The 15795-nt window shown below is 45.6% G+C and overlaps 1 protein-coding gene across 3 annotated transcripts in view; it reads right to left on the reverse strand.

Moving 5' to 3' along the window:
* Nucleotides 1–15795, reverse strand: part of LOC110209746 (vesicle-associated membrane protein 7-like) — a 46200-nt gene that overhangs the window by 8831 nt on the left and 21574 nt on the right. Inside the window, exon 6 of one of the 3 annotated variants that reach the window (XM_020988391.2) lies at nt 5726–5838. The exons of 1 other annotated variant lie outside the window; for it this stretch is intronic. In XM_020988391.2, coding sequence (XP_020844050.1) covers nt 5726–5838 — 113 coding nt within the window. Of the gene's footprint in view, nt 1–5725; nt 5839–14564; nt 14724–15795 lie in introns of those variants that run through there. One more of the 3 variants, XM_020988397.2, reaches the window with a different exon arrangement.

Below are 15795 nucleotides of genomic sequence, written 5' to 3' on the forward strand. Positions count from 1 at the left end.
TTACTGGGAAAGCTAAGGATTGACTGTACTTATCTAGAAGGGAGTACTTTTCTCTTCAGGAGTTGGGATAGAGGGGGCCAGAGCAGTTCAGTAGTGATAGTGATGCAAAACAAAAAGAAAAAAGTTTCAGTGAACTATTAAAAATACAGAGAAGAGAAGGAAATCCAAAAGGGAATACATACAGCAGAGCAGTTTTGTTGGTATCCTGTTAAGTTGAACATATACTAAAACCAAACTACACATAAGGCAAGTTCACTTTCTCAAATATAACCCTTTCTTTTCTTTGTACATGCTTTTGATGCTAAGTTTATAATAAAAAAGAAAATATAGATTAAAAAAAAACCAAATAAACCTGACTTTTAGAACTCTTCTTGCCAAGGATTTGACTTGCTCCTATGTGTACATCAGGATTATTATACTGTGCGAAGTTGGCTAGTATTTTAAAATCTTGAGCTTTTATCAAATTGCTATATCAGTACAAAGCTGATACGCGCAACCCTGTTAAACATCAAATGTGCTTTTGTTTCACATCTCATCTATACCTATGCCTTTCAGAACAAAGGTTCGTTATTATTTTGCTGAAATGACTTCTTCTGCATGAGGAAGGGAAATGTTAAATGTGATGGAAATATTAAGTGATTCTGCAGGGAAATGAAAAGATCCTTAGAGAAAGAGAAAGAAAGAATGTACTGGTAACAAACCTAATTTTTATGTGTTCAAAACTAGTGCAAAATCTTAATTCTCTCAAAGGAGAAATAAGTTCTATACCTACTACATTCCAGACAAAGTCTGTTTATGATGGTTATATTGTACAGTGTTAAGTTAATGAAAGGTCTTGCTTTGATTACAGCAGGTTGGGCAAACTCCTGTGTGTAAACTGATACATGAAAATGATGGAAAGAAGGGACTTCATTTTGTAGCGTTAATGAATTCAGCCTCCATGAAGGCTTGGTATGGAAGTGATCCAGGATTCTCAAAGGCATTAGAGTGCAAATTCTACCAAACTGGAAAGATGCTAATTAAGTAAACCTTCAGTGATGGACTATACATACATATATACATACAAATATATTATACATATAATATATATATATATATATATATATTCTGAAAATTCCATAAGACTTGTCATACTGACTGATTGCTGCCCATTTATGATTCACAAATATGAAAAACACTGTCAGAAGGAAGCTAGAAAATGGTGATAATATTTACAAAGCCTTGGGCAAGAAATTAAAGACCTTAGGGGTATAGATGGTATCTTTTTATTTTTTTTTTAACTCATTGCTGCCCATAGAATACAGGGACTTTGAAAGAGACAGAGAGATCTGGGAAGTGAATAAATTGCTGGTTAAGAAGTTATTATCAGAGAACAGAATTTAGATTTCTTGACTGTAGCTTAAAATATAGGAATAATTGGTTCTTAGCTACGGATACAGAACACCTAACAAGGGCTAATAAAATGTGTTTGCCTAGAGGCTTTGTAATCTAAATAAAAAGAAATTAAATGGAAAAGAAAAGGGCATAGAGAAAAATGATTGCATATCCAGTGGAAGGTAGCTACAGTGTAGAAAGACTAACAGTAGAGACACCCAAAAGTTCACAAGAGACAAAAATCAAGAGGATCCAGAAATAAAACCCATCGTCACATATTGTCTAGACAGACATGTGCAAAGCGACAAACAAGATGAGTTAGATCCTGGTGCATAGAAGCAAAGCTGACATCGTGGATATCGCCCAGACTTGGTGGGATGAAACTCATGAATGGAACGTGGCTCCAGATGTGAAACCTTATTCAAAAGAAATCAGGATTGTTCATGGGTGGAGCAGCAATGTATATTAAAGAGAACTCATTAGGAAATACAGGAAGGGGGAGCATGTTGGAGAGCATTTGGGTGAAGATCAATGAAGTATCCAATAAAAATGATATTGTCATTGGAACCTACTACAGAACCATGGACAGAAAGAGTTCAGAAAACATCCAAACTCGATATGGAGGCACGATATCGCGTCAATGAGGAAGTTCAGTTATCCAGACATCTGATATCAGTCTCGTTCCGCCAATGTCAGTGCAGCTAGTAATTTCTTTATTTCCCTTAACGGTAATTTCATTCTTCAAAAAGGTGGAGGGACCACAAAGGGAAATTCTATTCTGGATCTCCTTCTTACCAATAAGGAAGAATGCAAATGATGGAGACCTGAAGGGGAGGTGGCCTTTTCTCAGTCTTCATCCTTCTCAACCTCTGCATCCTTTGGCATTGCCACCCACTCCTTCCTCCTGGACACTCTGTCCTCCTTGGGTTGGCACTGCTCTCTCTCTCGGCTCTCCTCCCTCATACCTGTCTGGTGCCTCTTTCCCAGTCTCCTTTGCCTCTCAGCGTCTGCGTCATGCCCTCCAGCATGGTTGTACCCCAGCTTTTTTCCGGGGCCGCCTCTTCTTCCCTTGGTATACTCTTTCACTTGGTAACCTCATCAACTTCCCAGTGTCTCAGTGCAGAGGACTTCTAGATCTGTTTATCCTGGGCATCTCTTCTAAGCCCTAGTCACAGCATCCACTGTCTACTGTACAATTCAAATCAGATGTCCTAGAGGCATCTCAAACTCGACATATCCAAAACAGAACTCATTAACAGATTGCATTATTTTTCCAAATTCTACCACTCTTCTGAACGTCTGTATTTATTTTGATAGCACCACCATCCTTTCAATTTTCACCCTTGACATTATCTGCGATGCCTCACTCTACTTCATCCCACATATCCGATCAATTGCCAAACCCTGTTTTTTCTGCCTCCCCAATATTTCATATCTCTTCCCTTGTTTCTACTCCAACTCGTCTAGTTTAGACATTGCTTCTCCATGGGAGAAATGCAGTCGCCTCCTCATTGCTCTCTCTCCCTAAAGTCTTCCCCAATCTAATCTATCTTCATACAACTGCCAAAAGGATTGTTCCTAAATCGCAGGTTTGATCAGGTCACTTACCCTCTTACTCAATGATAATCTATTGGCTTTCTGCTTCTCTTTTTGCTTTCTCTCATCAAACCTTCCTCTTTGTCTGCATATAAAGACATCTGGTCTTTTGACCTCTTAATTCTCTCCCGGGCCATCTCTCCTGCACTCACCACTCTCTTCTCTTTTCCCCATCTCGACCCTGTAGCGAACCAGTTCAATTCTACACTGTCCTCTCTTGAATCCCTAGCTCCCTTATCATATCACCCATTATGTCCAGCCAACCTTCAGCTTTGGAACACTTCCACAATTCACTGCCTTTGCTTCTATACATGTGCTACTGAATACATGAAATCATTCTGCCTGGGTCCACTACAAATCTATGTCATACAACCTCCACTGGGCCTTGCTGCAGGCAGGCAATCCTACTCTACGCCCTTATCGATGTCCAGATCACACCCACTAGGCCTAGGTGTCCCCCAGGTTCTGTTCCAGGCCCTCTTCTCTCCTCCCTCTGTACTACTTCATGGGTGATCTCATCGATTGCCATGGATTTAATGACCCTCTCCATGCTGATGATGCTCAGATCTGCCTTTCCTGCCCCAGTCTCTCTGCTGACCTTGGATCTTACACCTCTAACTGCCCGTCGGATGTCTTGACCTAAATGTCCAGCAGATGTCTAAGATGAACTCACTGTCTTTCCCCTTAAACCCTCCCCACTCTCCTAACCTCCATATTACTATGGAAGACAAGACCATTCTCCCAGTTCCCTGGGCTTTCAACCTAGAGTCATCCTTAACTCCTCACTATCTCTCACCTCCCACGTACAATTTGTCGCCAAGGCCCGTGCTACCTTTTCAACATCTCTCTAATGTGCCCCCTTCTCTGACACTGCCACCACTCCACTGTAAACTCTTATCTGCCCGCCTCTAGTCTCTTCAGCCATTAAAGTGATTTTCCTAAAATACATGTCCAGTCTTGTCATCCACTACTCAGTAAATTCCGGTGGCTCCCCATTGCCTAGAGGAGCAAATACACAATGCTCTTTGGGCATTCGAAGCCCTTCATAACCTAGCTCCCTCCCGCCTTTCCAGTCTCCTTACACCTCACTTCCTAACAAGTACTCTTCAAGCCAGTGACACTGCCCTCCTGGCTCTTCCATGAACAAGACACACCTTCTCTTGGCTCTGGGCATTTTCTCTGGCTGTCCCCCACACCTGGAACCCTGTCTTTCCTCATCTCTGTTTACCTGCTACTCTGAAATCCTAAGTAAAATTCCATCTTCTACAGGAAGTGTTTCCTAACCCAGCTTAATTCTAGTGCCTTCCCTCTTTTAATTATTTCTTATTTGTCCTGTATATGGCTTGTTTGGTACATTTTTGGTTTTCCCCTCATCTTTGTTGCCTCCTCCTTTAGACTGTGAGCTCCTTGAGAGCAGGGACTGTCTTTTGCCTCTTTTTGTAGCCCCAGTCCTTAGCACAGTGCCTGGCACATAGTAAGTGCTTAATACAAGCTTACTGATTGACAGTAAACTTCAATGGTCCCCTGTTGTCTTTAGGAGTAAACATAAACTCTTCCGTTGTCTTTTAAAACCCTTGACAACCTGGTCACAATCCACTTTTTCAATCCTCTGCAGTCTAGCCTGATGGCCCTTCTTCCTGTCACTTACACACAATGCTCTATCTCCTCTCCCTGCCCTTTTGCACAGTCTCCTGGTGCCTGGAGCGCGCTCACTGCAGACCTCTGCCCCTAGCAGCCCTCGGTTCCTTCAATACTTAGCTCAAACTCTGCCTTACACATGAAGGCTTCCCTGAAGCACTCCCACCCGTCCCCCCCCCCACACCATGTTAGGGCTTTCTTCCTCAGATTACCTCGTATGTGTCCCACACTCTCAACCCCAATCAGTGGAACTAAAAAGATGTTCAATGTCCTGATACTTTCATCAGGTGAGAAGGTCTCTTTGAGTTACTGAATCAATCAAAAGTAGGTACAAGTAAATCCTTGCTCACTGTGGGAGAAGTGAAGTCCTCAGTCTTTGAAAGTAAATGATGTCAACCAAGAAATATCTCAGGACTGGTCAAAGACAATTGTCAGGCCCTGTGGGGCTCAGATAAGCAGCAGGCCAAAGGCATTCGGGCCATTGGTGAAGCTGTTGCAGCCAGTTCCCTGAAGGGTGTGGGGGCTCAGGACCCTCTCATTTGTGTACCCCTTCATCAGGGGACACCCTATCAGTAGAGGAAGTAATGGTCCTGCAGTAGCGGGGCTGAGGGCAGTGCTTGCATCAGGGGCTGAGGGACATGCCAAGGACAAAAGAGACCCAAGGAAAGGCCACTTCAGGAGTCCACAAGGGCTCTGACCCTCGGAGCCCAGCAAAGGGCTCTACGCTCCAGGAGAGTTTCAAGAGGACTATGGAGGGGAAAAAAGGACTTCCAGCCAGTTAGGAGCTATGTATGCTACTCCTTTCCCACAGGGGACTTCTAAGCTTGAGCCCACTTTTTCCTGGTCCTCATATATACTTGTAGGAAAGAGATGTTTTTGTACCAACTGTTCTGACTATACCCTTTCTAAAAGCTAATTAACTCTGTCTGGTTAGCTAGTAATTAATGGAGAGCATGATGAATGAAGATTCATGAACAACAGTACTAGGAAAAAATATGTAACCATGAGGAGATACCTAGTCAGCCACCCTCTCATGACTCAACCTGCCAATTTGACTGGGAATTGGGAGAATGAGCCCAGAAGGGGTGCTTCATATAATTATGGAGCACCTTCTTACCCAAGAAAGTGGAGTATGGTTGAGATGGATGCCTGCAGAGTAGAATAGAAATCTTCAGTGTATTCTGATCCAAGGAAGGGGCTGAGCCCATGAGTAAAAAAGACAGTCTTCTCCTATCATTTGAGAGAAAGGGGAGAGCTGAAATGTCATGGGAAGCAGGAAGTGAGCATGTATACGGAGAGGAGAAGGGAGAGCCCCAGGAGCTCAATGTAGGTATGACCAGGAGAAAACAAGCCAGGATGGGACTGGCAACTGGCGTTACTCCCCCAGTGACCTTCCTCAATCTTCATCCTTCTTGGCCTCTCTGCAGCCTTGACTCTGTTGATCACTCTCATCTCCCTAGGTTTTTAGGACATCGCTCTCTCCTGGTTCTCTCGTGGTTCTCCTACTTCTCTGACCACTCTTTCTCAGTCTGTTTTGCTGGGTCAAACTATGAGTGTCCCACAGGGATCTGTCCTGAGTCTTCTTTTCCTTTTATACTATTTTGGTAGGTGCTCTCATCAGCTCCCATCGATCCATTTATCTTCTTTCTACAGATAACTCTCAAATTTACTTATCCAGCCCTAAACTCTCTTCCATCAATCTTGTGTCTTGAACTAGAGGTCTTGTAGACATCTTAGACTCAACGTGTCCAAAACTAAACTTAATCTTCCCCCCAAACTTCCATCCCCACCTCCAAACTTCCTTCTTACGGTCAAGGCCTCCACTATCCTCCCAGTCTCCCAGGCTCACCATGTGGTGCCACTTTCCTTTCTTCACACTCTCTCACCCTGCTGTAACCAGTCTGTTGCCAAGACCAGTCCATTTTGCCTTCATAACCTCTCCTGAATACTTCTGTCCTCTGACGCTGCCATCACCCTGGTGCAGGCCCTCATCACCTCCATGTCACCTCCTTACTCAGTAAACTCCAGGGTCTTCCTATCACCCCCCCAGATGAGATATAAACTTTGACATCCAAAGCCCTTCGTAACCTGCCCCCATCCTCCTTCCAGCCTTCTTCCACCTTACAGCACATTCTGTCTTCCAGCCCTGGGTCTTCTCATTGTCTTTCCCTCATGCCCAGAATGCCCTCCCTCCTCATCTCCACCCTCCTGGCTGCCCCGGCTTCCTTCAAGTCCCAGCTAAGAATCTCCTCTTATACCGGGAGCCTTTCCCAACCCCTCTTAATTCTAGTGCCTTCCCTTTGTTGCTTATTTCCTGTGTCTCTTGTATATAGCTTGTTTGTAGAGAATTGTTTGCATCTCACATTAGATTGTGAACTCCTGAAGAGCAGGCATGGTGTGGCCTTTCTTCGTATCCCCAGCTCTTAGCACAGTGCCTGGCACGTAGGAGGCACTTCAGAGATGTGTCTTGACAGACTGATTGTTACTGTGGCCGCTGCTGCCGCCCAGACCAGGGGTCAGAGTTGGGTGGGGGGGGGAGAGAGAGAGAGAGAGAGAGAGAGAGAGAGAGAGAGAGAGAGAGAGAGAGAGAGAGAGAGAGAGAGAGAGAGAGAGAGAGAGAGAAAGAGAGAGAGAGAGAGAGAGAGAGAGAGAGAGAGAGAGAGAGAGAGAGAGAGAGAGAGAGAGAGAAAGACAGAGACGTGAAGAGAGGGAGACAAGAGACAGGAAGACAGAGAGAGAGAGAGAGGAGAGACAAAGAGAGAAGAGAGAGAGAAGAGAGACACAGAGAGGGAGAGAGAGAGAGAGAGAGAGAGAGAGAGAGAGAGAGAGAGAGAGAGAGAGAGAGAGAGAGAGAGAGAGAGAGAGAGAGAGAGAGAGAGAGAGAGAGAGAGACTAATTCCCCTCAAGTAAATCTTCCATAGCAGTACTATTGGAAGTGGGAGCTCACCTCAGGAAATACATGTGTCTCTTGAGGTGAGCTATATGTACATACATACATTAAAAACCTGTATACACACACTATATATGTATGAACTTTTTTTTTTCTGTGCTTGAGAGTTTAAATACTGATTCAACTCTTTCCTCCTGTTTCTTTTAAGCAGAACTTTCCAGCATGACTGCCACAAGCATTAGGGACACCCGTGCTAAGAAAATCTTATTCTGAGTAATTTTAATTTTTCCCCCCTTTATGCTCTGAGTTGCATCTAGCTCTCCACTTTTGCTGCTAGTTGAATTTTATAACTGACGCACATTTCTATTCCCTTTTTAAGTACACTTGATTTCTGTGGATGCCATTTTAATTTTCTTTCTCACTGAAGTTTTCAGTTTAATTGTTGTTTTCAATTCTGTTTTTCTTTTTTTGTGTTCTTGTGCTTTTCTTTTGTGTTTGTTTTCCTTCCCCTCCGCAGGGTAGCTGCCTCCTTTGCCCCTGCTCTTCCCCAGCCCACCTATTCGAGTTCCACCTGCACCAGAAAACCTGCCATCTGCTATCTGCGGTGCTACTTACACGCATGAAGCAAGCTTTCGCTGCTTGTGCTGGTGCAGGTGGAATGCTGTGTCTGTCATTCCTACTGGCCTGCTTTACTGCCACTTACCCTGCCCTGAGGGTACAGGACACTGCACAGGATCATTGTGACGTAAAGCAGCATGGCTCGTTCCTCTTCATACTATGGTTGTTCAAACAGTGTCATTATAGATGGATATTTTGACCTTGACCCTGGGAAGGCCTCTCTTTGGACAGAAGAGAAAGGCTGAGCCCCGGGATAACACCTCTTTCTAATCCTCCCATTGTGGACACGCCCTTGGGGACAGTGATGGAGCCTCAGACTGGGAGGTGTGAGAACAGCGATGGGCAGCTTGGCCAGCCATATACTGAGGAGGTCACGGCAGACTTATTAGGCCAAGCTAACAGATGCTGCTGCTCCTCTGTAGTGTCATGACATTGAGTGTCTCGGCGCAGTAAAGTCTGTTTATGCAACATGTGCTATCACGTGTCTGTCTGCGAGGCAGCCTGCTTTTTCAGTGTCTTTGTTATCCGTGCTAGAAGGCAATAGGGGCATGGCGCCTATTTGTCCACATGATCTAGGATCACGAGTGGGGAAGCTGCGGCCTTGAGGCCACGTGCAGCCCTTTGACGGAATCCATTGGATTCATAGGGCCGCCCTTGAGGACCTAGAGGGCCGCCCGTGACCTCGAGGCCATAGGTTCCCACCCCTGATAGTATAGGATCACTCTTACCTGAGGCTATGCATTTTGTACTGTGTTGAGCTTCGTGTCTCAAATTTCTCACTCAGGAGGGTCATTCCGCCCCTGTAACCCATTCCTTGGTCTATTCCATTCTTTCTGGAACCTTCAGAGTAAGGAAAGTATTCACTGTCTAGCCAGCCACGTTGACTCCTTCATTCACTTCTGGGTTCCCCTCCTGACTTCTATCTCTACCATACTCCCATCTGGTAATCTCTACCCCTGCCCCCTGCTTTTTAAATCTCCTTTTTATGTGCTGGCTTCCCCATTAGAAGGTAAGCTCCTGAGGGCAGGGACTGCCTTTCTTTTCGCACGTATTTGTAAGCCAAGCAGTCAGCACAGTGCCTGGCACAAAGTCAGTGCTTAATAAATGCTCGCTTGACTTGACTTTTGTCTTTAGTTTAACATATATCATGATTTCATATACGCTGTTGGGCAATTCCTAATGTTTTGCGTTCTTAAATGCATTAATTCTCGCTACCTAAAGTTCTGGTGCGAATGGCAGAGATTCAGCACTTGCGTGTTCATGGCACTACATAACTGAATGTTACGCCAGTGAACGCTGCGTTTATGTTCCTCGATCAGATCACAGACTTAGGGCCGTGGGTGATCTTACAACAAGTTTGGTCTGACCCCTTCTTTGTGGATGAGGGGTGGAGGCTCGTAGCTCATGTGGACTGACTTATCCACACGTCCCAGAGGCAGATTTTCATTGGAATTCCATATAACCTGCCGGGACTGAGATTTATTCACTGGGAGAATATGTAGGGAGACAGTGGGGTTTTTTTGTTGGTCAGAATACAGGCCCAAAGCAACGAGAGCTTTGCTGCCTGCTGTCAGATGCTCAGAATAAAGGTGGGAACAATGACCTTGCCTCAGTTTACATCTCGTTCTGGCTCAGAATCATGGGCGTGCTGCCCCAGACAGCATCCAAATACACCTCGCCCTCTGAGCAGATATTCAAGGGCCGCGATGGGAAGGCAGGCATAGGAGCCAGAAGGAAGCCTTAGCCTGAGCCTGAGGTCCCTCTGCCTGGGGGCCTGGAGCTGAGCTGGATGGCTCTGGTAGCAGAGACAGTGCCCAGGGCAGACCGCTCCCAGGAGAGACCAGCAGAACCTTTTCCAGCTGAGACTCTGCCCCAGCCATGGCCAGTGAAGGAAGGAACACAGGGGAGACCCTGCACCAAAGAAGCAGGTCCAGTTAGAGCGCCCAGTGGTATCACTGGAAGCCACACTGGTCCTTCGTGTCTGGTGGGGTGGGGAGAAAGAGGGCTTGATCATGCACTTAATTATATGCCCTGGTCTCTTACTTTCCCTATGAGTGTGCCCTTGACATGATTGCTACGCACGTGCACCCTCCCTACTGAGGTATGTGTATTTGTGGGAGGGGGTGCCCAAGGTGGAATCATGACTTTTCTTACTGTTATTTCACTCAATGCCTCTGCTTTGCACTAACTGGTTCTGGCTCACTAGAGACAAATGTAAACACTGATGGGTTTGTGAGCCATGTTCCGAACCGACGCTGACTCCTTGGGTATACTGCACTGTTCTCCTGGTTCCATGGGCTCCAGATACCACAGCTCCACAAGGCTTGCTACTCCTCCCCCTCCTGCCCCCACTCCCAGTACCCTCCACAGCCCAAGGATGAACCCTGTGGACGATAATAACGTTCCCGAACCCAAGTCTTAATCTTAACGATGAATATATTTCTAACTTGGCATCCACATCCTATTCCAGTGGTTCTGCCCCCCAATTGCCTTGTTCAAACTCCGTTCTCCATTCCCTACTGACAGCTTCCTTATTGCCATCCTCCTTAACCTTCCTCCTGCCCCTTCCTGATCTCCCATCCCCCAACTTCCCTCCCTAGAATTATCCAGCCACTGTGCTCTCTGGAATGCCTGCTCCATAGCTAACAAATGGGATTTTATCTTAAACCTTTCTCTTTCATCATCCCTCCATGTTCTTGCATTCACTGAGACCCTGGCTCCCTCCTGAGGGCATGGCCTTTTGGCTACCCTTCCCAACCCTGGTTGTACTTTCACTCACATCCCTGACTGAGTGTCATGGTGAGAACATTGAGTTACTCTTGGCTCCCCGTTGCCACTTCCAGGGTCTCCCACCATCACTCTGTAACCTCTTCTTCACCGAGGTTGGTTCAATATGGGTCTATAGGCTTCTAGAACACCCACCTTTCTTCCTCAATGAATTCAGTGCCTGGCTCACATTCCTTACATACATACGTATGCTCCCTCAAATACCCTAATCTCTCAATTTCTCAACTTACTTCCCCCCTCCACTTCTTCCACCCCTCCACAGCTACACACAGAGATGGCTGTAATGCAGCACCCTCCAGTATGGCCAGAACCAGCTTAAGACGTGATTGGGAAATATTTAACAACAAAAAACTAAAAGTAGAATAAAACTCTAAGTCAATATGCTGCCTGCAGAGATCCCTAGACACAGATCTGTAGCCTCATTGCTGTTTGAGTTTGACACCTCTGTACCTCCCCAACCTTGACACCTTTGTGCCCAATTCTGACACCTCTGTATCCAAGACCCAGACATTTTCTTTTTATCAATCTCCTGTTAAATGGCTCAGCATCAGAAATGGATGTGGTTCTGTCAGTGGAAATGGCATTACAGAAGAACCCTTACCATCTGACTGGTGGCTGCACCTTCCCTCTATGCTGTCTCCCCAGTCAGAATGTCCTGGAGGGCAGTGACCATCTGATTTTTCCATTTGTATTCTCAATGCTCAAGGCAGTGGCACCCAGGAAGTGCTTCATAAAGGTTTTGGTCATTCATTTCTTTTGTATATACACATATATATATATACAACATAATATACACATACACACGTGTGCATGCACACACACACATACATACACACACACACACACACACACACACACACTATCTCTCCTTATTAGACTATAAGATCCATGTGGGGAGGGACCTTTGTCTTGTGTCCTGGTCATTCCAGTGACTGGCACAGTTCCTGGTGCTTAATAAACAGAAGGCAGTGAAGATTACAGAGCAGACAGAAAGACCTGGTCAGAGTCATGTTGAGGGCTATCAGTGTGCCAGTCCAGTGAAGAATAAATTAGAGAAGGCTCATAGGATCCTTAGGAGGCAGGACTCAAAGCCAGGTCTTCCTGATTCCAAGGCCAGAACTCTCCACTGCCCCTTGGTGACTTGCCTGCAGGCAGGGATGCCAATTAGGAAGCTACTGCAATAGCTCAGGTTACGGGTGGCGAAGGCGTTGTGAGTGGTGAGGGGTGATCCGTGAGCCTTGGTGGTGGTGGTGGTGACGATGATGATGATGATGATGATGATGACCACACTTGTACCAACAATATAAACCCTTCAAAGTTCACAAAGTCATTTCTGCAGTAGTGTGCTGCAGGGGAAGGATCGCCGGATTCGGGGTGCTGACTATGCCATGAACTATTTGTGTGGCAAAGGTTATGCCAGCTGCTCTAATTCAGACCTGCACGACTTGTAAACTTCTTGGAGCGCAGACAGGTTAGACTAGAGACAGACTGATGATAGTTGGTCGCCTCGAGTCACATGACAGCCACCCACAATCCTTCAGCGGGCTGTCTGTTGTGCAGGCCTGCTCTAATTAGCCAACTGGCTTAGCCCTGTTTCTGCATCTTTAAAATAGAGGGGGTGGGGTCGGTTATCGCTAACGTTCCTTCTAGCTCTTAATCTACGATTCTAATTTATAGCATTAAATTTGGGAGAAAGGCACAATAATTTTCCTTCCCCTCATTTTGCTCCATTAAAAAGCATCATCCTAAGTTCTTTTTTGATTTTCAATTTAAAATTAAAAAACAATTCTAACCACCAGGAGGAGCTAATGAGCGAGGCGGGGCCCTTCTACAGGCCTGCTTTGCAATGAGGGGACCCCTAGCCTGCTGCTTCCCCCAGGGGTTAGGTTTGGAGGCCCCCTGAGAACCCTGTCCCCCCCCCTCCCCAGCCCACTCTAAATGAAGCTATGGTGTCTTTCCTCACAGTTTACTGCCTTCTGGCCCGTAAGGAAACAGGTCCAGGGTTTGAATTGGTCTTACGTGGTCTGTAAAGTTATGAAACTGTGGGACCAAGGCTCCCTCTCCTCTCTCTGGGCTCCCCCCAGGCAGTTCCCTCTGAGCAGCCATCTGCAGCTGCCCTCTCCAGGCCGGCCCACCACTACAAAGGCCTCACTCGCCTCCTATTTTTAATGCAAGACGTGGATAAAAGTGCAACCCTTCTCCATCCAATTGTAATCTACTTTCCCTGTCGGTTATTTAATTACAATGGCTTTGCTCCTTCCAAACTAATTAAGGACTTTTCACCTCTAGTTTAATGCGTGTGATTGATTCAATAGAGCCTCTGATAAAGGTAGGGGGCACAGAGCATCCCATGAGGTGACTGATCCAATTGGTCACCCCCCTTACAAAGCCTGGCCGCCTCTGTAAAACCAGCGACCCCATGAGAAGGAGGGGACCCTCTTTATTAACACACAGCAAAGAAGAGGTCTTGGTGGGCAGGGAGAAAAGGTGATAGGTTTGGGGGCTGGACTGGGAACATTACAATTAGCTATACTGAGAAAGTCAGGCTGGCATGCCGCCAAGGCTGTTAGAGATTCTCTCTAACAATTAAGGAATGTTAATTGTTTTATGGGACCCATCTCTATCTTTTAGTCTTTGCAGGGGGATCCCAACCACTACACTTGCTGTCTCCTTGGAAGAGACGGAAAAACTCCCTTTATTACACACAGACGAGCAAGGACTGATAAAATATCTCTTGGGGATGGTACCGAGTTAACTTGTCGGCCTTAACAAACAGATCCCTAGGAAGTATCCCAGGGGACAATGGTATGCAAGATAACGACTTTTCATCTACACTAACTTTAAGCTAACTCAGAGGGAAAATAGAATTTCTGAGCTCAACTCAAGGACACAGAAAGGTGGCTTTAGGCAGGTGCAGACTCAATTATAAAATTAATACGGCGTAAAAATCAATTACATTGTAGAATCGATACAATAGAAATCCATACAGTGGAAACTAGAAGTAATATTAATTTTTGTCTTAAAATGTAAAGTATCTGAAGGAGAGAAAATATCAGAGTTTTGGAAAAAATCTAGGACCTTATTAATAATTAAAAAAAAAACCACCCCTAAAACCAGAGAGAGAGAGACCTTGAAAAAGGGAAGGGAATAAGTATATGGGCCAGGAACTATGCTAATAATTATCTCATTTAGTCCTCTCAACAACCCTTTGAGGTAGCTGCTATTTTTATCCCCACTTTATCATTGAGGAAACTGAGGCAAACCAAGGTGATGTGATTTGCTTACAGTCACACAGCTGCTGAGTGTCTGAAGCTGAATTTGAACTGGGGTCTTCCTGCTTTCAGGCCTGGCAGTCCATCTACTTCACCACCAATAGCCTCTAAACACTGGGAACACCAGTGACTACTGACCTATGTGCCCACCCTCCGATCTATTCACAATCTTTAGGAGTCTTCTCCATCTACACTAGGATGGAGGATCTTGGATGAGGGCATCTAAGGCAGGAGCAGGCTTTTGAAAGCAATGGTTAGCATGGCTTTGTCCAGGACAGGTCATGCCAGTGTAGACTCATTTCTGAGGACGAATGTTGTGGATAGAGTTTACCTAGACTTTAGCAAAGGTTTTGATGAATTATCTCATGCTTTTTAAAAATTTTTTAATTTTTTTATTTTTTAGGCAATTGGGGTTAAGTGACTTGCCCAGGGTCACACAGCTAGTAAGTGTCAAGTGTTCCGTCTGAGGCTGGATTTGAACTCAGCTTCTCCTGATTTCAGGGCCGGTGCTCTGTCCACTGCGCCACCTAGCTTCCCCTTCTCATGCTCTTTTTTGTGGAAAAGATAAAGACATGAATTAGAGGGTAGTACAATCAGATAGATGCAGAATTGGTTAGACTGGCCAGACTCCAAGTGCTGCTGTGAATGGTTTGGCATCAGTGTGGTAGGAGGTCTCCAGGGGAGAACCAAGGGATCTGTGCTCGATCCTGTGCTGTTTGACATTTTTATCAGTGACACAGATAAAAGGATAGGAAAGTACGCTCACCAAATCTGAAGATGATTCAAAGTTGGAAGGAAGAGCTAAGACACTGGATGAGAGAGGGTCGGGATCCACCCAAAAAGATCTTGAGAAGCTAGAACACAAGGCTGAATCTAATAAGATGAAATTCAACTGAGATAAATGTAAATTCTTGTATTTAGGTAAGGAAAAATTAGCTTTACAAGCACGAGATGGGGAGACCTGGGTGGATAGCATGTGTTCTGAAAAAGGATCTGTGTAGTGGACTGCAATTTCAGTTATCCCTTCCACATTGCAACTTTCCCCACTGTGGTTTTGATATATCTCAGGTTGGCATAAGAAATTAAATGGCGGTTTTTGGGGAGTTTTGCGGAAGCCGCAGACGACACATGAAGGCCAGCAGATGACACAGAACCTATGACCAAATACTTAACCCAAATTTGGCAATAAGATACCGTAAACATCACATACAAGAAGAGAGAAAAGTGAGACTTCTTCTCTGGTGCAAAGGGAGGGCCAAACCATTTTATGTAGATTCTCCAGATCGTGGGGGCACCATGCCCCCAGCCCCTCCACGTGGAAGGGATTACTGTACAAGCTCAAGGTGAGTCGGCACTGAGATGTGGCAGCCAACAGGAGGAAATCCACGTGGATCTGCATTACGGGGAACCCTCTCTCCTGCCAAGAAACATGGTTAAGCAAAACAACTGCCTCTACCATGCTGCGCCTCTCTCCTGAGAGAGGATCCACGAGATTGAAAGCTGGGGAAGAGGATGTCTCCCTCTGCATCCTTTCTGACCCTGTGGCAGCATCTGACATTATCACCCTCTCCTTCCAGATGCTCCCCCCCCTCTTGGTTTTCATATCACTGTTTGCTCAAG

The sequence above is a fragment of the Phascolarctos cinereus genome, unplaced genomic scaffold (genome assembly GCF_003287225.1).
Source record: "Phascolarctos cinereus isolate Bilbo 61053 unplaced genomic scaffold, phaCin_HiC Scaffold_9;HRSCAF=440, whole genome shotgun sequence".
In the NCBI taxonomy this organism is placed as follows: Eukaryota; Metazoa; Chordata; class Mammalia; order Diprotodontia; family Phascolarctidae; genus Phascolarctos; species Phascolarctos cinereus.